General features: G+C 36.9%; 2 protein-coding genes across 2 annotated transcripts; both read right to left on the bottom strand.

Moving 5' to 3' along the window:
• Nucleotides 1–926: 926 nt before the first annotated feature.
• Nucleotides 927–2,896, bottom strand: LOC130728164 (geraniol 8-hydroxylase-like). Its single transcript, XM_057579528.1, has 2 exons — nt 1,989–2,896; nt 927–1,686 (listed from the first exon to the last, which is right to left on the bottom strand). The coding sequence occupies exons 1-2, from the start codon at nt 2,880–2,882 to the stop codon at nt 1,072–1,074; spliced, it is 1,509 nt and encodes a 502-aa protein (XP_057435511.1). The 5' UTR covers nt 2,883–2,896; the 3' UTR covers nt 927–1,071.
• Nucleotides 2,897–19,753: 16,857 nt separating this feature from the next.
• On the bottom strand, nt 19,754–21,590 carry LOC130713647 (cytochrome P450 76T24-like). Its single transcript, XM_057563433.1, has 2 exons — nt 20,706–21,590; nt 19,754–20,359 (listed from the first exon to the last, which is right to left on the bottom strand). Exons 1-2 carry the CDS (start codon nt 21,588–21,590, stop codon nt 19,754–19,756), a joined length of 1,491 nt encoding a protein of 496 aa, XP_057419416.1.
• Nucleotides 21,591–22,273: the final 683 nt, after the last annotated feature.

Here is a 22,273-nt window from a genome sequence, read left to right as displayed (position 1 = left end):
ACTACATCTCCAAGTGTTGTGCATTTCAAACAAGATAAGCAATGAAATGCAACTTTAAATTTCCTTGTATATATTATATATTGTTAAATATGTGTGATAAAAAAAAGAGAACAAAAAGAGTAAAGTGAAAAAAAGGGAATCAGAAAATGGTGATATGAGAAAATAAAGGTTATGTGTTTGAAATGTAAAAAGGGGGGACAAAAAGGGTTTGGTGAAAGGAGAGTGAAGTGAGTATGAAATCAGGGATATATTGAGTAAATCTCTTTGTGATTTCTCTCTTAATATGCAAGTACTTTGAATATCCAGAACAAACAGTCTTCTTTGGAACCTGACCCACATTATAACCCTAGCAAGCCCTTAGTGATTCTTAATTGACCATGTCGTCTTGGTAATTTGTTTAGGGAGGTAGCAAGTTTGATTCATTGTGATTTAGTGGTTGAACATGGGTGAAACTCTTGTTGTAATTAGGTTCCAATGCATTGTGTGTTGAATGTTTGATATTTGGCTTGATTGAAAAACATAAACTTGTGTGATTAGCCTAATGGATTCATGGTGATCTTTCTTTCTGAATGTCAATTGTGGGTATCACATATCTAGTTAGGGAAATCCAAGAAAGAAGTTGTGAAATCATGAAAGGTAGAAGTTTTGAATTTGATTATTTATGGACCCTACTTGTTGATTGAACTTCGTATATATCATTTTTTATGATCAATACCTTTTATTTGATGGCAAACAAAATTCCAAGTTAGGGATCATATTGAGCTTCTTGAATCTATCAAGTATTTTTTCTAGTAAGAATCTGGCATACACACCCTGAAATCTGAATGAAACTAAAAGGAAAATTTGAAGTAATATCGTTCAATTTTGATTACTATTGGCACATCGCCAATCATTGTGGAGAAATATGTATCAGCAATATAAGTAGATGAAAATAACTCATTCTTTATTATTTATTAGAAATGACACATGCAAGTGTTTCACATATTCAATGTCAAATTACACATGTCAGTTACACGACCCATAGAAGTATATAAATCAACATAAACTCAGGACCATTGCTCTGATATATAATTAACCGAGCTTCACTGGAATAGCTTGCACACGAAGAGGTTCAACCTTCGTTAAGGTTAACCCGAACTGCTCCATCATATTCATGCCTTCTGGTGTTAGTCCATCAGCTAGCTTCCATTCAAAGTTGTGCAGAAGGGAGGCCACTATGAATTGCACTGACCTCTGAGCTAATGGCAATCCAGGACATATCCTTTTACCTGCCCCAAATGGTATTAGCTCAAAATTATTACCCTTGAAATTAATCTCACACTCCAAAAATCTTTCAGGCTCGAACATATTTGGATTTTTCCAAATGGTAGGATCTCGCCCTATGGCCCAGACATTGACCCATACTTGAGCATCTTTTGGCACGTGAAAGCCAGCTATGTTTACCGCTTCATCACACTTGCGGGGTAATAGTAATGGAGCTTGTGGGTGCAAGCGAAGAGTTTCCTTCACCACTGCTTGTAAGTAAGGCAACTTAGAGATGTGTGATTCTTCAAGTGTTGCATCTTTGCCAATTACTTCATACAACTCTTCTTTTGCTTTTGCTAATTTATCAGGGTTACGTAGTAGCTCTGCCATCGCCCATTCAACAGTGCTTGATGTTGTATCAATCCCGGCAACAAGTAAACTCTAATGGAAAATAATTTAAAAAATCTATCAAATATACATATGAGATTAGCAAATTAAATAATCTAGAGTAAAGATTAAAGGCATGCAATGAAAATGAGTGAAATGAATAGACAAAGGTAATATAAATGTATCAATTAAAAATGGCAGGGTTTGATATCCTTTAGTTTATTTTTTTAGCATACAAGAGACTATATTGTAAATTTTAAAATATTTATTATTGAGAAAACATGGAAAATTGAAAAAAAAAAAAAAGAGGTATGGAACCCCTTAAAAATTGACATACTTAAAAATTAAATACTAACCAGAAATAGATGCATTATCTCTTTGCGGGTTAGCTGAGAATTTGTTTCTTCAATTTCACTAAGAAGTGAATCTAGTATATCATTGGAAACCTTGGAATCAGCTTTTGAAGCTCTTGAACACATTCTTTCTTCAATAATTCCATCAATAATACTTGTTAACTTCACGAAATAACTGCCCATCCTTGCATAAATACCTTGTGGGTCAATTCCACGAAGAATAGGAAAATAATCTGCAATGTTTGGCTTTCCAGCATCTTTCATGACACCCCAAAAAGTGGTCTTAAAATCTCGAGCCTTTTCATCAGATGTAGAGTGAGAAAAATCCATCGAGAAGAAAGTGTTTGAAATTGAATTGAGTACAGTTGAGAAAACAGCCTCACCAAGATCTAGAGCCTCACCTTTCATGCTTTTCTCCTTTAAAAAATCCAACAACTCCTTCATTTTTTTTTGGCGAAGGAATTTTGTGGAGTCAAGCATTGCTGGGGAGAATACTTTTGTAGCGAGAACTTTTCTAAGATTCCTCCACTTAGCTGATGGGGGAAGCCACCCAACTGAGAATTTGTGATTGTCATATACTTGAGCTGAATGAGGGACTGTTCTACTAGAAAAGATTTGGCTATTCTCTTGCAACACTTGTTTGGCTAATTTTGGAGAAGTGATGACTATGGTTGTTATGGTACCCAGTTTCAATGTCATGATGGGTCCATAAATTTTGGAGAGTTTGGAGAGTGCTATATGTGGATTCTTACCAAGCTCTAAGATGTTTCCTATGATAGGATAGGGGCGAGGGCCTGGTGGAATTTTGGTAGGATTTTGGGTTTGGTTGTATAAAAATCTAAGAATGAAGAAAGTGAGAATGCTTGCACACAACAAGGTTAGCAGTTGCATATCCATGGTTGCTTATTATCTCTCCCAGTGAAGATGCAAAGATGTACAATCACCAATATATATATATAAGTAAAATTGATCTATACATTAATATTATTAATATTATTTAGTTACTAATATTTTATATTATTTAATATATTAATTACTAATGGTAAGAAATTGAATTAGTTATCATATTATAAAGTAATAATAAAAATTATTTTAATTGTTATTATTAATGACATTCTAATAAAAAATAAAACCATATTGATAATAATATGTATAAAGTAAAATTGAATTGACCTATACATTAATATCAATATTAATTATTTATTAATAATTAATATTATTCAAGATATTAATTACTAATTGCATGAAATTTAAATTTCTCATATTTAAAAATAATAAAAAATACAATTTTAATTGTAATTATTATTGACATCTTAAAAGAATTTATAAAAATAATGAAAAAAATAATTAAAAAATAAAATTTACTTGACCTATACATTAATATCAATATTAATAGTTATTAATATTTAATATTATTCATTATATTAATTACTAATTGTAAGAAATTTCAGCTTTTCAGTGAAGATGCAAAGATTACAATGACCAATATATATAAGTAAAATTGACCTATACATTAATATTAATATTATTTAGTTATTAATATTTTATATTATTCATTATATTAATTACTAATGGTAAGAAATTGAATTGGTTATCATATTATAAAATAATAATAAAAATTATTTTAATTGTAATTATTAATGACATTCTAATAAAAAATAAAATCATATTGATAATAATATGTAAAAAGTAAAAATTAATTGACTTATACATTAATATCAATGTTAATTATTTATTAATAATTAATATTATTCAAGATATTATTGCTAATTGCATGAAATTTCAATTTCTCATATTTAAAAATAATAAAAATTACAATTTTAATTGTAATTATTTATGACCTCTTAAAAGAATTTATAAAAATAATGATAAAAATAATAAAAAAATAAAATTGACTTGACCTATGCATTAATATCAATATTAATAGTTATTAATAATTAATATTATTCATTATGTTAATTACTAATTGTAAGAAATTTCAGCTTTTCAGTGAAGATGCAAAGTTGTACAATCACCAATATATATATATATATATATATATATATATATATATAAAAGTAAAATTGACCTATATATTAATATTAATATTATTTAGTTATTAATATTTTATATTAATTACTAATGGTAAGAAATTGAATTGGTTATCATATTATAAAATAATAATAAAAATTATTTTAATTATAATTATTAATTACATTCTAATAAAAAATAAAATCATATTGATAATAATATGTAAAAAGTAAAACTAAATTGACCTATACATTAATATCAAATTAATTATTTATTAATAATTAATATTTTTCAAGATATTAATACTAATTGCATGGAATTTCAATTTCTCATATTTAAAAATAATAAAAATTACAATTTTAATTGTAATTATTTATGACCTCTTAAAAGAATTTATAAAAATAATGATAAAAATAATTAAAAAATAAAATTGACTTGACCTATGCATTAATATCAATATTAATAGTTATTAATAATTAATATTATTCATTATGTTAATTACTAATTGTAAGAAATTTCATCTTTTCAGTGAAGATGCAAAGTTGTACAATCACCTATATATATATATATATAAGTAAAATTGACCCATACATTAATATTAATATTATTTAGTTATTAATATTTTATATTATTCATTATATTAATTACTAATGGTAAGAAATTGAATTGGTTATCATATTATAAAATAATAATAAAAATTATTTTAATTATAATTATTAATGACATTCTAATAAAAAATAAAATCATATTGATAATAATATGTAAAAAGTAAAACTAAATTGACCTATACATTAATATCAATATTAACTATTTATTAATAATTAAAATTATTCAAGATATTATTACTAATTGCATGAAATTTCAATTTCTCATATTTAAAAATAATAACAATTACAATTTTAATTGTAATTATTAATGACCTCTTAAAAGAATTTATAAAAATAATGATAAAAATAATTAAGAAATAAAATTGACTTGACCTATGAATTAATATCAATATTAATAGTTATTAATATTTAATATTACACATTACGTTAATTACTAATTGTAAGAAATTTCAGCTTTTCATAAATAAAATATAATAATAATTATTATTTAAATTGTAATTACTAACGATATCTTAAGAAAATATAAAAGTAGTGATAATAAGACGTAAAAAGTAAAACTTATGAGTTTTGATGATCTTTAACATGGGGGGCTTGTATGAATGTTTAGAGATCCTTTTATGCATGTTTAGGGTAAAAATGTTTTGTTTTGGTATGCCTAATCACGTGATGCCATGATCCATGAGGATTTTTATTCAAAACTTGCTAAACTTGTCATATATGTCTAGATCTGAATTGTTAGTCAATAACATGTATTAAGATGGGTTGTAAGTTGATGTGTACGATTGAGAACCTTGCTGGAAACTGATATGTGAGGCATGATCAAGCATGTTTAAAAGTTTTGAAAACCCTAGACCTAAAGCATGCCACAGCCGAACCCTAATTTTTTAGGGTTTAGGCGATTTTTCTTATCCTTTGATTTATTTGTTTGAGTTGATGTATGTTGCTGATATTTTGCTACTTGGTACATGAAAAGCATGATTATTTGATGTGCTATGAAGGTTGGCCGAAACCCTATTACACTCTAGGGTTGGGCATCGATTTGTCTACATGTGATTGTTTAAATACTTGCTATTTTTGTGAGGAACGGGGTGAAACCCTAAGACTCTTGATGAATATACTATACTTGAAGAGCTATTATTTTGCCCTAAGTTATGACATTAGTAATTAACCTTGAGATGCGAACTTCGCTTGTAAGTAGTGATGTGATGGTTATAGTGCTAGGGTATAGGCTATGGACCATGAGAACAATGGTGCCGTTAGAGACAAACGGTTGCTTGCACGCAAGGGAGTTATTCTAATCTTGAATGATCCTGCATCATGGTATTTTCGCTCGAGATGGGGGAAGTATTTGTTTCTGCGCCGCGATGAGGAAACAATGTTGGAGAGTCCTGCATCATGATGTTTCTGCCCGCGATGGGGGAAAAACTGCTCCGCGCCGCGATGGGGGAAACAGTTTTGGAGAATTCTGGATTGTGGATTGACTTAGTGGTCTCCACGTGACTTGGGTTGACTGTGTGGTCCCCTTGCGTGTTCATCTGCGGATGATCGAGATTGGCCAAGGTGTTGAGGTGGTTGTGTGAAATGGCGAGGACGTTAGTCTAACTAAACCTTAGGTTACTAACTTGAGATATGAGACCTTGAGACCCTTGTTACTTGTATACATATGTTCGAACTGTGTTATTTGTGAGTCTTGCATGAGAACTGACCCTCTTTATGTGTTTACTTGTTGTTTGGGGGGGGGGGGGGGGCAGATGGTGCAGACCACGAGCACGGTGCGTTCCTAGAAGCTAACTCTCCATGGAGAGGATAAGGACGAGGCTTGGGTGTCCGACTCACACCAGGTTCGTCGCATTTACGTCGGCGGTGCTAGACTTCGGGAAGACAACGAGAAGGGAGAGTGTGTCGAGGTCCAGCAACATAACGGGAGGGTGAAGCTACCATTTGCACCCCTTCGTTTCCAAACCCCTATGGACTTGGAGTCAGAGACATCTTCTATTCGAGAGACCTTGTCGGAGCTGGATCCTTCCGAAGACATGGAGGTTGTGCAGAAGGGGCCATCAGTGGAGCATGAGGAGCCACCACAACCTGAGGTGCAAGAAGAGGAGCTTCCGGAGCCGCAAGGCGAGGAATAGGTTAGCGAGAACCGTAGCAAGAGTGAGCGGAGGGTTCAGAGCTTCTTCCGTCTGCTAGTCGAGTCTTACTTTGAGAAAGAGGGCGACATCTACCGGGGCTTGAGGAATCACATGCTTAGAGAGTTCACAAATGAGCCGATACCGGACGATGAACCCATCATTGATGAAGAAGAGGACGGAGATGACGATGACGACGAGGCGGATGAGTAAGGTTATGGGGTTGGGGGACTTTCATTCACTTCCTTTCGAGTTGAGAGTACCGAGTGGGCATTCAACTATTTCTTTTACTTTTTAGTTGAGATATTTTAATTTGATGTAATTTTCCTTGAGGTTTTCTTCTGAATACTTATTTCATACTCTTCCCGATAATTATTAAATTTCGAAGTTTTGCGTTATTGATTACTTCCGCGTGTTTAGAAAGGTTAAGTTTCAAGAGTTTCGTAAAATTGAACTTTTGTCATTAATTGAAGATTAATAATTGAATCGACGAAAATTCCTTGCGAAATCTATGATGTTTGGTTACTGTGTGACACTCGAGAATCAGGGCGTGACATATCACATCCATATCCAAACTTTCCCAGGTGGCTCGTGATGATTGCTATTGAACATATCTTCTTTCCCCTAAACTCTCGTCTTACTTCACTACCTCTCATTAACTGAACCAAAATCGTCAACCCCTACCTTGTCAAATCAATATCCACATTTCAAACCTTTTATCTTCCTTACTCAATTGTCAGCCTACCCTTGTCAAAATACCAAAAGCAATCTAATCTTGACTGACTGCGAACCTCCAATATTTTCGTCTCTCACCGAAACCTTCAAACTTTTCCAAAAAGCTTTCAACTCCTTCCGATCACTATCATGACTTGCAGAGCACCTTGGTTTGTAGGACGACGAGCGGCTCACAGAACTCTTCCTGTACATTCTTCCTCGTCTGATCGAAGTGGTGCATCTCAAACCGATGACTCTGGAAAAGGATCACTTGAAGAATCTACTCCATCTTCCTTCACAACGAGAGTCGGACCTTCTGCTCGAGAACAAAGAAAGATCATCACCTATGGGGAAACTAATGAAGAAGAAGATCATGTTGTTCCTCCGGAAGACCCAAACGCTGCTTCTAGGGAGATCATTTACATTACAAGCTCTAAGAGTGAAAAACAAGGTTTTCACAACTTGACATCTTCAATTGAAATGAACTCAACTGAGTCTTCTGACAATGAGAGAACTATCTCTCAAGAATTCTTGAAGGAAACCCTACCATTCTTTTCTTATCTCAAGAACAATTTAACAATGGCATCTTCTTCAAATGCACACTTTGGTCTTGCAATATCTAAGGCTCGCAAGAGACGTCTTCGAACACTTGTGCAAAAGTCATTGAAAAAGAAGAAGATCAACATTTCTGCAAAGGTGTCTGCGTCTGAGCCCTCTTTTCTACACGGTCTTGGACAACGGATGGATCAATCCCAACTTGGTTGTGCTACACATAAATGCAACATGGAATTTGAACCTGGAACGAGCTTCACCTTGTTCGCATGGAGAAATACTCCACCAGCACCTGAACCTGATCATACTCGGAGGCAACTCTTTCCTATTTCTGGTTATCTGGGAACGTCATCATACCTCCTAATCCATAAACCATGGGCCTTTATAGCACCATGGGCTTCCTGGCTGTTTATCTTGTTTCCTGCAGGTTTTCATTTCCCTGGCTCTGATGAAATCAATTGTCTCTTCTCTCAGTCATCAATTCCAATTTATATAAGTAGATCACAAAGGCCAGAGAGGCTGCAATTTACTCCGAATTTTGCTCAGTCTGATGCTCAAATGGAGTATATTGTTGAAGAACCAGAAGAAAATGAGGGTGAAGGGTTAGAGGTTGTTTCGATTGCTGAAGAGATACTAAGAGGATATGGTGTTCAGTACTTAGTCCAAATTGAAGAAGTAGATGAAGAAGATGACGATACTGCGCCACTTGAAGATGGTGATCTCGCACCTCTGGAAGCTGATATCGATGCTGATGCACCACTCAAAGTGGATCCTACTACCCAGTCCACTCGAGCATTGGAGGAGCTTAAAGCGCATGTTGAGGAGGAACTCTTTACCATCAAAGAAGTCTTATTCAAGATCATCGACAGACTCCCCTAAGAGGCTTTATCTTCTCAACCATCAACTTTTAAAGACTCTCATCATATTTCGCTCGCACTCTTGTAGAACAATTCTTGTAAGACCCAAAATTTTAGAATTAAATAAATAATTAATTTCCAACTCACGCATAGGATTATGGAGCAAGCTATTGCTAATCTGGCTGCCCTTATGGCACAACAAGTTACTAATACTGCCGCAAGGGAAGAAGCTGAAGCTCAACGTGCTGCTACTGCTACTTTGGTGGCTGCACAAAACCATGCTGAAGAAAATGCTCGCCGTGTTCAGCGTGAGGAGCGTGAACAAGCTGCTGCTCATACCAGGGGTCTGAACGATTTCAAGCGTCAGGATCCGCCGAAGTTCTCTGGAGGCTTCGATCCGGAAGAAGCTGACCTTTGGCTCCAAGAGTTGGAGAAGATCTTCACCTTTCTGCGTACCACTACTGAGATGAAAGTGGATTATGCGACCTACCTGCTGACTGGTGAAGCTGAGTATTGGTGGCGTGGGGCTAGAGCTATGATGGAAGCCGACCATCAAGCCATCACTTGGGAGTGTTTCCGTGGAGCTTTCCTGGACAAGTACTTTCCTAAGAGTGCTAGAGCCGCTAAGGAAGCACAATTTCTGAGACTCCGTCAAGGAGGCATGACTGTAGCTGAGTATGCTTCTAAGTTGGAGTCGTTGGCTAAACATTTCCGCTACTTCAGAGGACAGATAGATGAAGGCTATATGTGTGAGCGCTTCATTGATGGGCTGAGTTATGAGCTACAGAGGGCGGTGCAACCGCTAGGGCTGAATCGCTACCAAGTGTTGGTGGAGAAAACCAAGGGGATTGAGGCTATTGATAATGCAAGGGGCAAGTTCCAAGGTCTGAACAAGCCTTACCAAGGAAGTGGAGGTCCGACTAGGACTAACCAAGGAAGAGGTGACAAGGGTAGGCATTTCCAGAAGAAGTCGTATGTTCGTTCCCAGGGTAGAGGGACAACTTCTGGTTCCTTTTATCCTACGGGTGGGAGTGCTATTGCACCGAGACCTCTAGCAGTGAGTTTAGAGGATGTGACTTGCTTCAAGTGCAACAAAACGAGGCATTTTGCAAATCGTTGTCCTGAGAACATGAGGATCTGTTGGAACTGCAAGAAGCCTGGTCACACTGCTGTAGAGTGTAGGGCTCCTAAAGTTGAGGCTGCTGTGAATACTACTGGGGCTAGGAGGCCTACTGCTGGTGGAAGAGTCTACTCGATCAGTGGAACTGAAGCTGAGGAAGACGATGGTCTGATCCGCAATACCTGCGAGATTGCGGGTAATTCTCTTATCGCGCTATTTGATTCTGGTGCTACTCATTCATTTATAGATATAGCTTGTGCGACAAGGTTAAAGCTAGAAGTGTCAAAGTTACCGTTTGACTTGACAGTGTCTACCCCTGCATCTAAGAGCTTAGTAACTAACACTGCATGTTTGGGATGTCCTTGGATGTACCTAGATAAGAAGTTCGTAGTAAACTTAATCTGTTTACCTCTCAAGGGATTGGATGTGATCATAGGCATGGATTGGTTGTCCCACCATCATGTTCTTCTTGATTGCGCCAATAAGGTAGTTATCTTTCCCGATGCTGGACTCGCCGAGTTTCTGAACTCGTACTTTTCGAAGCTCTCTTTGAGGAAAGGAGCCTTGAGTTCCCTTTTGTCAACAACGGTGATGGAAGCTAAGGAGAACGAGGTACAAGGAGTTGTTGTTGTGCAAGATTTCGAGGATGTATTCCCCGAAGACGTACCTGGAATACCTCCAATCAGAGATATGGAGTTCACCATTGATATAGTCCCAGGCACTGGACCTATATCAATCGCACCGTATCGTATGGCACCGGCAGAACTGACTGAGCTGAAGAGCCAACTCGAAGATTTAACCAAGAAGGGGTTTATCCGACCTAGCGTTTCTCCGTGGGGAGCACCAGTTCTGCTTGTGAAGAAGAAAGACGGAAGATCGCGACTTTGCGTGGATTATCGACAGTTGAACAAAGTCACAATAAAGAATCGTTATCCGTTGCCAAGGATTGACGATTTGATGGATCAGTTGAAGGGTGCTGCTGTTTTCTCGAAGATTGATCTGAGATCGGGATATCACCAGATTAGAGTCAAGGATGAGGATATCCAAAAGACGGCGTTTAGGACACGCTATGGGCACTATGAGTACTTGGTGATGCCGTTTGGAGTTACGAATGCACCAGCTGTATTCATGGACTACATGAATAGGATCTTTCATCCATTCCTGGATCGCTTCGTTGTGGTGATCATCGACGACATCTTGATCTACTCGAGGGATCGGAAAGAACACGAGGAACATCTACGACAAGTTTTGCAAGTTCTTCGGGAGAAGGTATTGTATGCTAACGCGGCAAAGTGTGAATTTTGGCTCGAAGAAGTGAAGTTTCTAGGACATGTCATCTCAAAGGAGGGTATTGCTGTGGATCCCAGTAAAGTGGAAGCGGTATTTGCATGGGAGCGTCCTAAGACTATGACAGATATAAGGAGTTTCATCGGTTTAGCTGGATATTACCGACGATTCATTGAAGGCTTCGCTAAGATTGCAGGACCATTGACGAAACTCACCCGGAAGAACCAACCTTTCGCTTGGACAGAGGATTGTGAACAGAGTTTCCAGGATATGAAGGAGCGCTTGACGACCGCGCCAGTTCTGACATTACCACAAGAGGAGGAACCCTATGAGGTTTACTGCGATGCTTCGTACCAAGGTTTGGGTTGTGTGTTGATGCAACACCGAAAAGCTGTGGCTTATTCTTCAAGGCATTTGAAGATACATGAACGGAACTATCCTACGCATGATTTGGAGTTAGCGGCTGTGGTATTTGCGCTCAAGATTTGGAGGCACTATCTTTATGGGAGCACTTTCACTGTTTTTAGTAATCACAAGAGCCTGAAGTACCTGTTCGATCAGAAGGATCTGAATATGAGACAAAGGCGTTGGATGGAATTTATCAAGGACTATGATTTCACTTTGCTGTACCACCCAGGAAAAGCAAATGTTGTAGCAGACGCACTGAGTCGCCAGACAATTCATGTTTCATCGCTGATGATTAAGGAATTGGAACTTATCGAGACTTTTCGCGACCTCAGCTTGGGTATGCAAGTGACACCTGGAAAATTGAGCTTTGGGATAGTGACAATCACTAGTGATTTTCTGAACGAGATCAAAGTAAAGCAACTGTTAGATGAGGAGCTGATCGAGAAACGGAACTTGATCATTTTGGGAAAAGCGCCGGATTTCGAGGTAGGAACCGACAACATTCTGCGTTGCAAAGGATGTGTCTGCGTGCCATTGGACATGGAGTTGAGAAGGATGATTCTTGACGAAGGTCACAAGAGTAGATTGAGTATTCATCCGGGATCGACAAAGATGTTTTGGTGGCCAGGAATGAAGAAGAATGTAGCTGAGTTTGTGGCGGCATGTCTGACATGTCAGAAGGCGAAGATAGAACATCAAAAGCATGCGGGTATGTTACAGTCACTTGATGTGCCGGAGTGGAAGTGGGACAGTATCTCTATGGATTTCGTGGTAGCTTTGCCAGCTACGAGGAAGAGATTTGATTCCATTTGGGTCATTGTGGACCGTCTGACGAAGTCAGCACATTTCATACCGGTGAAGACCACGTTCAATGTGGAGGCACTTTCAAAAGTGTATGTCGCTGAGATTGTACGACTTCATGGAGTACCCTCGAGTATTGTTTCTGACAGAGATCCGAAGTTTACTTCGCATTTCTGGAAGGCCTTGCAAGAGGCGCTTGACACGAAGTTGAGGTTGAGCTCTGCCTATCACCCTCAGACAGATGGACAGACCGAGAGAACAATACAGTCCTTGGAAGACTTGCTGCGAGCATGTGTTCTGGATAGTCAAGAAAGTTGGGATGAGCTGTTGCCGTTGATCGAGTTTACTTATAACAACAATTTTCAGGCTAGTATTGGAATGGCACCTTATGAGGCTTTGTATGGGAGGAGATGTAGAACTCCTCTATGTTGGTTTCAAGATGGAGAACATCTTCTCGTTGGACCTGAATTAGTGCAACAAACTACTGAGAAGATGAGGACGTCACAGAGTCGACAGAAGAGTTACGCTGACACACGACAGAGAAAGTTAGAGTTCGAAGCGGGAGATCATGTGTTTCTTCGCGTGACACCTACTACTAAAGTGGGAAGAGCGATAAAGTCGAGGAAGCTGACACCGAAGTTCATTGGACCGTATCAAATTATCGAGCGAGTCGGTAAAGTAGCTTATCGGATTGCGTTGCCACCTTTTCTTTCCAAGATTCATGATGTGCTACACGTGTCACAATTGAGGAAGTATATTCCTGATCCCTCTCACATCATCAAGGAAGATGACATCCAACTTAGAGACAACTTGTCTTTTGAAGTGGCACCAATGAGGATTGAGGAACGTAGGATCAAGCAGTTGAGGAACAAGCAGGTTCCTCTGGTAAAAGTGATTTGGAACCAAGTCACGGGCTATGCTACTTGGGAACTAGAAGAGAGGATGAAGGAACAGTATCCGGAACTCTTCACTGAGCCTTAAGTTTCGAGGACGAAACTTTCTTTTTGGGGGGTGGTATTGTAAGACCCAAAATTTTAGAATTAAATAAATAATTAATTTCCAACTCACGCATAGGATTATGTGTAAGCGTGAGAGGAACTTGACTTGTACTTGATGGTTGGATTAGTATTATGAAGAAGAAAACGTTAGTAAACGACTAATTTATACTTAAAGACACGATGGAAACTAATTCCAAAAATCTTCAGAGAAATGTTAGAACTTCTCTTAATCCTTCCATGACAGGCGTTTCGATACGAAACCCTGGAATGTACGAACGTCCGATTCTAATTCTCGGACGTTTGCCGAAACCAAAACCCTGATAGCTCAAGAAACCTAGAATAAACGGTTGATGAAGATTTTTTTCTATTCGGAGCTTCAAATGAAGATTCCACAAGCGTACACCTATTTATCTCGATGTTTCTAATCTTTCTTCAGAACGAATTTTTCTCATCCGACATCAACTGCAAAAAGTAACTTTTCGGGTAAAACCGATTTACACCGACTTTGGATCGTTTGATTTAATTCCAAGAAACCTCTTTTGAGTTTTGGAATTCTGTCGCCAGAACCTATCTTAGAATTCTCCGAGGAATACGCATATTTTTCCTTACCTCTGATCGTAAATTCTGTCGCTTTTCTCTATGCTTTTCTGTGCTCAAAGTTTTGAGCTTTTTGTAAAACTGTCCAAATAACTTGATTTCTCTGTTTAAACTTATTCCCTGCGTGCCCCTGAGCATGTTTAGCGGATTACATTTTGCCGAATGTCGTCGAAAGGCCGCCGAGTTTCGATTCTGCTCAAAAGACCCATTTTGGGCTAAAGTTCCGTCCTTTGGGCTTAAAACTCTCGACTGAGCTTAGCGTTAGTAGGATTAGTCGTCATAATCGCCGTTGGTGTCGACCCCATCTAATTTGTTTTTCGAAATTCTGATTTTGAGTTTCCGAGCTAAAAATATTGACCAAAATACCCCTGCGACAGTTTTCGACCCGATAATTTTTCTGAGAGTTTCCCTGGCCTAAATATCGCCTAAGAATACCTAAGAATCAATTTAAATCGAAGAAAAAGTTCGAAAACCCTATTTTTGAGAGTGGCCGAAACCTATTTGCTAGGGTACTGTGTCCAAAAATAATTTTTGGGTCTCTATGACCTGAGCCATTGCGTAGCTCTTTCAATTGTCGAAATTTTGGCTCCGGTTTTGTGTCATTCCGAGTTCTGTAGCTCGAGTTATGCTCGTTTTAGCGAACGAAGTCTCCGTTGTCAATTTGTGCTTAAATAGGAACTCTGAAGCTTTAAAAGCTTTCTTAATGATTTTGATTAGTGTTATTAGATAGTGTTGTTTCTAGTGAGGCTTGTGTTGATGATTGTGTTTCTTTGTTCTAGGTTCGCAATTTCCATGCACAACTTCTACTCACGAAGGTAAGGGTAACTCAGTTTTAGAGCGTCCTTGAGTCTTGCCTGCTTTTATCGCACTGCATGCGTTTGGGATGAAGATGTTTATATTGATTGGCATTGGATTATGATTATTATGCTTGCAATGTTGTATGCTTGCTTATGTTGACTGTTTCTGAGGCTTCTGCCAAATGTTTTCCGAAGGCTCCGGCCGAGTAAACTTATTGAGACGTGTGTCTCCGTTTTCTGAGAGGCTTCGGCCGTTTACTGGTTTCTGTCATCGAACTGAGTTGGTATGCATTGAATTGAGTTATGTTCGTTGAGGTTATGAATAACATGTGGTTACCTTGATTTGATTGTTGGATTTGAGACTGTTGTTCGAGTGATTACTGAGGTTGAGGATTGTTGTTGACTAACTCAACATTTAAGGCTTGAACTTGAAGTGGCAATGTGGTGGTGATTGTCCCACGTGATTGTCCCGTCTTTTAAGGCGTTATAAAGTGGCGGTGTGGTGGTGATTGTCCCACGTGATCGTCCCATCTTTCGAGATGTCCTAAAGTGGCAGTGTGGTGGTGATTGTCCCACGTGATTGTCCCGTCTGCCAAGGCGTTATAAAGTGGCGATGTGGTGGATATTGTCCCACGTGATCGTCCCATCTTTCGAGATGTCCTAAAGTGGCAGTGTGGTGGTGATTGTCCCACGTGATTGTCCCGTCCGTAGTGGTGTTAAGTGGCGGTGTGGTGGTGATTGTCCCACGTGATCGTCCCGTCTTTAGAGACGTTGCTGATCGATCCATTTTGGTAGAAGCATATAGTTGCATTATAGGGAACTAACACCTGACCCTATGTTGTTGGATTTTAGTTATTGGTTTATTGATATCTGATTTGATGTTACATTGTTGAGGTTATTATTATCTGAGTTAATCTATGTTAAGTTGTTGATATATGAGTTGGGTTATGTTGCTAGTTTATTTACCATGCTAGGTAATTAAATTTGAATAGCATGATTTTCTCTTTTATACCTGGTAATTGCATGGAGTTAACCCTTTCTATTTGCTACTTGTTGTTTGGGCGCTTAACGCCATTAGGCGATGGAGAGCCTTCCGCTGAAGCTTAGCTGTTCGAGTCGGAGATCGTGACCGTGGGCGGTCGAGTAAAGGTGGATGAAACAGTTGCTTCTCCCTTTTTGGAGGACTATGTCTGAGTTTCTTTCTCCATCTGAAAACTCTGTTGTTTAAACCTTGTCTTCGCCACTTGTCTAAGTGAGCGTACTTATTTTGGAAACTTGCTTATGATATTGTAAGACACTATTATTATATGTCGGGAACGGGTTGTTTAATTAAGACTATGTTATGTATTAAGCTGTGTTTAGTTGCTTTGAAAAGGAAAAAAATTATCGTGTTTTCTTAGGATTACAAATTAGTCCTTAGATTTTGTTAGATAACTAATGTGACTCCTCAGTTGAGAAACCGGGGTGTTACAATTCTCTTTCAATTTTACTTTCCGTTCATTCTCTGAATACCTAATGCACTGATATAACTGTTGATCCTTTATGCTCCCTTCTCTAGTTCATATATGCATTGTTTTTCTGCATAGATCTAATATTTTCTGTGTTGCAAGTTTACTCCGCTATCTCTTTATATATATTTTTTTCTGTCAAAAGCCTGTTATAAGAAAAGGGAGAAAGTTTTTCTTGGTCTCTAAATACTTTTCTTCAAAAAGTGCTTTAAGGGAGAGAATAACTTGTTGATCAAAGATAAAGGATTTCTGTCATGATTTAGATGCTATGTGTTTAGACCTTATGCATCACTATCGTCTGATCATTGCAGTTGCCATACTTTTGGCCTTTATGCATGTTATCATTTGATTATAGTTGCCATGCTATTGGTTAGTGCTTTATTGTTTAATATGTGCGATGCTTTTTGATAATGCCAAAAGGGGAGAGTAAGAGAAAAAACAAAATATTCTAAAAGCAAATACTTTAGTATTATGTTTAAATGTTTGTTTGACAAATGTTTACTAATCTCTATGGATAAGTGTTGTTTTGAAGAAGTTGCGCCAAAAAATCTTTATATGAAAATGCTTTGAAAAGTTAAGAGAAATTTTTCAAAAGATCATAAAAAGAAAAAACAAACGCTTATGAAACTTGTTTTCAACTTTCTTTTGAAAAAAATGTGCTTACGCTCTGTTTGGTAGAGAAGAGAGAGATAGAGAAGAGATAGAGAAGAGAGAGTAGAGAAGAGAGAAGTTGAGTAGAGAGAAATAGGTGAGAAATAGAGTAGATTTAGAGGTTGTTTGGTATGGTAGAGATAGAGGAGAGAGAGATAAGAAATAATGAGGTGGAAGAGAGAGAAAAAAATTAACTTTTGAATAAAAAAATATTTTTGGTAAATTCTGTGGTACCCTCAATTTTTTTTGGGTATGGTACCCTATTAAGTAATTCTATAGATTATTATCATGTTATTCAAGGTAAATACTACATCATTAGATTTTACTTTACTTGTCAATTAACTTTATCTCATGAAATTCATTTTTTGATGAAAAATATACGAGTGGTGGAAACGAATAATGGTGATGGAGATGCGCGTAAAATGACCATGGTTGGTGGATGCACAAAGCTCAGAAAACACAACTTTCAAATCTCACGTCCCTAAGAATGGAACGTTGCATTACTACGATAGAACACAATCAAAATTTTAACCGGTACATGAGTATTTATTATTAAAACCGACTCATTTTGGGTACCACACCTTAGTCTGGCTTAAGGTACCACAGCAAGCACCAATATTTTTTTATCTGAAAAGTGGACTTTAGTGGGTCAGAAGCACATAAACCGCCACTAAGTGCTGAGAACAAGAAAAAAAAATAAAAAACGAGCTGGCCCCCAATCTCTTCGCAAAACACGAAGACTACAAAAAGCCATCAAAACTCACCTTTTATCTCTCTCTTCTCTACAGTAATTGGTTACCAAACAAGGGTGCTTGATCCATCTCTCCTCTATCTCTCTCCCTTCCATCTGTCTCTCTTCTAACTCACCTCAAACAAACAGAGTGTTAATGTGTAAACTTTAGGGAGCACATAAGTAGAAAACTCAAGGGAGTATTTTACATCTTTTTAAAATGTATAATTCCCTGTTTTTCTTTTTTAAAATTGTTATCATAAAAAAAAGGGGAAATTGTTAGGTTCAAACGTTAGATATACCATTTATCTTATGAAACTTGTTTTCAACTTTCTTTTGAAAAAATGTGCTTAATGTGTAAACTTTAGGGAGCACATAAGTAGAAAACTCAGGGGAGTATTTTACATCTTTTTAAAATGTATAATTCCCTGCTTTTCTCTTTAAAATTGTTATCATAAAAAAATGGAGATTGTTAGGTTCAAATGTTAGATATACCGTTTATTATATTTTGAATCATAATGATAAGCCAATCTGCAAGTATACAGATTTGCCCGAAGTAATATAAAAGATATCGTTTACAAGAGGTGCGCTCAATTATCAGTTCTACTAGTTTTAAACTAAAATTGGGGGTTTGATTTCAATGTTCAATTGCAAACGATTATAGAAAGCTAATAGAATTTGTGAAACTTAATTTGGTAAAATAGCACATGGGTTATGCCTAGTAAAACTTGTCTGTGTGAAACAAAAATTACTCTCTAGGGTGATCTAGCCTAAATTCTTAACTTGTTAATTCCTTATACAAGAAATACTTTTAATCTGAATATTAAGTCTGTGTTACGAGCACCTAAACCAACAAATTAAAGATCAAACTATAATTCCGACCACCACTATTAACTCCTACACTACACTCATTCCTAAGGTCGTAGAGAAAAGCTAATAAATTCCGTCCCCTTGAATCCTCAATTTCTAATCGCTCTTCTAAGTCTAAGAGAAATTAATAAGGTAAATTGCTCTCAATCAAATAAAATTATAACTTAAATGAAATTCATAGATTCTAACAAAAATTCTTCACACAAACGAAATACAAATTAAAACATAAAATCTAAAAGACTAAGCATCGTGCTAAAGAAAATGGTTTAGCCAACACATAAGTAGAAAAAGAACTTATCAAATCAATGGAAAATTGAAAAGCTTCTTCTCCTTAACGTCGTTCACGCTGCTGCTACTGCCTTTCACTGCGTCTGCCAACGTTCTCGTTCTTCCAAAACCCCAAACAAAACCTATATATATATAATTGCTTTTTCCATCCTTGCGTCCGTCTCTCTCACTAGCTGATGAAAAGTTGATTGCATGCCCCTGCCACGTGTCCGCTAGCGATTGGGCCAAGGTTAATGCATGTAATCCAGTGCTTTGCGAACCACTGTCCTACGGTAGACCCCAGGTGAGATTGAGCCACATGTCAGAGAGTGATTGTTTTATTCTTTTTCTGCCTAATTTACATTTGGCTCTGTTTTCTTCTGTCTCTCTAATTTTTTTTCTTCCTTTCTTGTTGTTTCTTTCTATGTATTAAGGGAACTAGTACTCCCTTTTAATACAATTCTTTAACTTATAAAAAAATTAAAAGGAAAATTTAAAGTAGTATCTTTTAATTTAAATTACTATATTAGTACAACAGCAATTGAAGAAATATGTATTCCCAAAATAAGCAGATGAATATAACCCCATCAATTATTAGTGATTAGGATTAGCACAGGTATATCTACTGTCTAAATTACAAAAGCAAAATAAGTTATGTAAGCCACCCAAGCTACAATAGTTTGTGATTAAAACTTCTTAACTTATCATCTAAGTTTACAATCTTTTTTTAATATTAAAAACAACTACTATACAAACTATAAGTACTAGTGTACCGTACACTACCTATTTTTATTTTAGTTGGGGTACTTTAGACAACCACGTAAATACACATAAATTCAAGAGCATCACTCTTACAAATAGTTACTATGCTAGAATAGCTTGAACTCTAAGAGTTTCAACCCTCTTTAAAGTTAATCCAAAATGCTCCATCATATTCATGTTCTCTGTTATTAGGCCATCAGCTAGCTTCCAATCAAAGTTATGCACAAGGGAAGCCACTATTAAACATACTGACCTTTGAGCAAATGGCAATCCAGGGCATATCCTTTTACCTGCCCCAAATGGTATTAGCTCAAAATTATGACCCTTAAAATTAATCTCACTCTCTAAGAACCTCTCAGGCTCGAACATATTTGGGTTTACCCATATGGTTGGATCCCGTCCCATCGCCCACACATTGACCAATATTTGGGCATCTTTTGGAACTTGGAAGCCAGATATGTTTACCACTTCATCACACTTGTGTGGTACAAGAAATGGAGCTGGTGGGTGCAAGCGAAGAGTTTCCTTCACCACCGCTTGTAAGTAAGGAAACTTTGAGATGTGTTGTTCTTCAAGTGTTTCATCTTCATCAATTGTTTCACACAACTCTTCTTTTACTTTTGCTAATTTTTCAGGGTTATGCAATAACTCTGCCATCGCCCATTCAAGTGTGGTTGATGTTGTGTCAATTCCAGCAACAAATAAATCCTGTTGGAACATCGTTTAAAAAATCTAAGAAATATAACTATAGCATTAGCAAATGAAATGGTCTATAATATTAAAGACATGCCATGAAAATTAGTGAGATTAGTAGACGCATACAATTTTGGTCTACACCATCTGACACATGGGTTGCGTTTGGGGTGGTTTTTAACTACAATTAATATTTGCTGGCTTGCAGTGGTTGAAGCCAGAATTAAGTGTATGACTATCTGATGTTGCATAAAAATGGTATGTCTATCCACCATTTCTCAAAGATAAAGGTCACCTAGGTCACCTACATGTGCAATTATGGAATCACATGCATGCAATTATTTGAAAACTAAGTACTGACCAAGAACACATGCATTATTTCTTTGCGGCTCAACTGAGAACTTGTGCCTTCAACTTCAGTAAGAAGTGAATCCAGCACATCATTGGAAACCTTGGAATCATCTCTTGAACACATTCTACATTCTATAATTCCATCAACAATCTTGGCCAACTTCACAAAATAATTGGTTGTCCTTGCCTGAAAACCTTGTGGGTCAATTGGACGAAGAATAGGAAAGAAATCTGCGACGTTTGGCTTTCCACCGTCTTCCATGCAACTCTCAATAATGTTCTTAAACTCTCGAGACTTTTCATCAGATGTAGAGTGAGACAAATCCATAGAGAAAAAAGTGTTTGAAATTGAATTGAGTACAGTTGAGAAAATAGCCTCACCAAGATCCAAGACCTCACCTTTTATGCTTTTTTCCTTTACAAAATCCAATAACTCTTTCAGCTTTTGATGGCGAAGGACTTTTGTGGAGTCAAGCACTTGTGGGGAGAACACTCTTGTTGCACAAGCTTTTCTAAGCTTCCTCCATTTAGCCGATGGGGGAAGCCACACTATTGAGAATTTGTGATTGTCAAATATTTGAGCTGCATGTGGGACTTTTCTGCTTGAAAAGATTTGGCTGTGTTCTTGCAGCACTTGTTTGGCTAATTGTGGTGAAGAGATGACTATGGTCGTCATGCTTCCTAGTTTCAGTGTCATGATGGGTCCATATATTTTGGAGAGTTTGGTGAGTGCTATGTGTGGATTTGTACCAAGTTCTAAGATGTTTCCTATGATTGGATAGGGGCGTGGCCCTGGTGGAAGATTGGTAGAATTTTGGATTTGGTTGTATAATAATTTAAGAATGAAGAAAGTAAGAATGCTTACACACACTAAGGTAACCAGTTGCAAATCCATGGCTGATTCTGATTTGTTATCTTTCCCTTTGATTCTGGTTATATATTTGTAGAAAATGACCAAATATTTTCATACGTGTGAAAGAGTAACTCCAAGTGCAGCCAATAATTCTGCCCGCAACTAATTATCCATTTCTACTCATTATCAGTGTGTTAAAATTCTCTAATGACTATGACTATGATACTAAATAAAAGGACGATTTTATGATCCATACCAAAATAATCGTACCCAACTCAAACTGATCTATTAAGAAATTCATGTGGTCAAGAAAAAAAAGCTATCGAATTGATTGATGTTTGATTTCCAAGTTATCCCAGAAATTTTTTTTTACTCTTTTTGTTCGTTAGATAAAGATCTGTGAACCATTGTACATGCAGGACGTGCACCTTTAATTTTGTGAACCATTTCCAAGTGATTTCCAAGTTATCCCAACACCTGTTTTTTTAATACATTAGTGACACTTTAATGTCAATGGTTATAACTTCTGCAAAGTTTTTCCTTGAGGATTCAAATTTTGGTATTGTCTAATGTGGATTATGCATTAGGTCTTGCACCGATGCATGATGCATTATTAGCCACAAAAATGGAATATGCAATATAGATGTCTTATTAGTAATTAATATGGTGAAAGGTAATATTGTATTTGTAATTTTTTTTAATTTTTTTCACTTTAACTCTAATGC

This window comes from Lotus japonicus, chromosome 1 (assembly GCF_012489685.1).
Source record: "Lotus japonicus ecotype B-129 chromosome 1, LjGifu_v1.2".
Lineage (NCBI taxonomy): Eukaryota > Viridiplantae > Streptophyta > Magnoliopsida > Fabales > Fabaceae > Lotus > Lotus japonicus.
The sequence above is the reverse complement of the archived record's forward strand: the minus strand, read 5'-3'. Positions and strand labels throughout refer to the sequence as shown.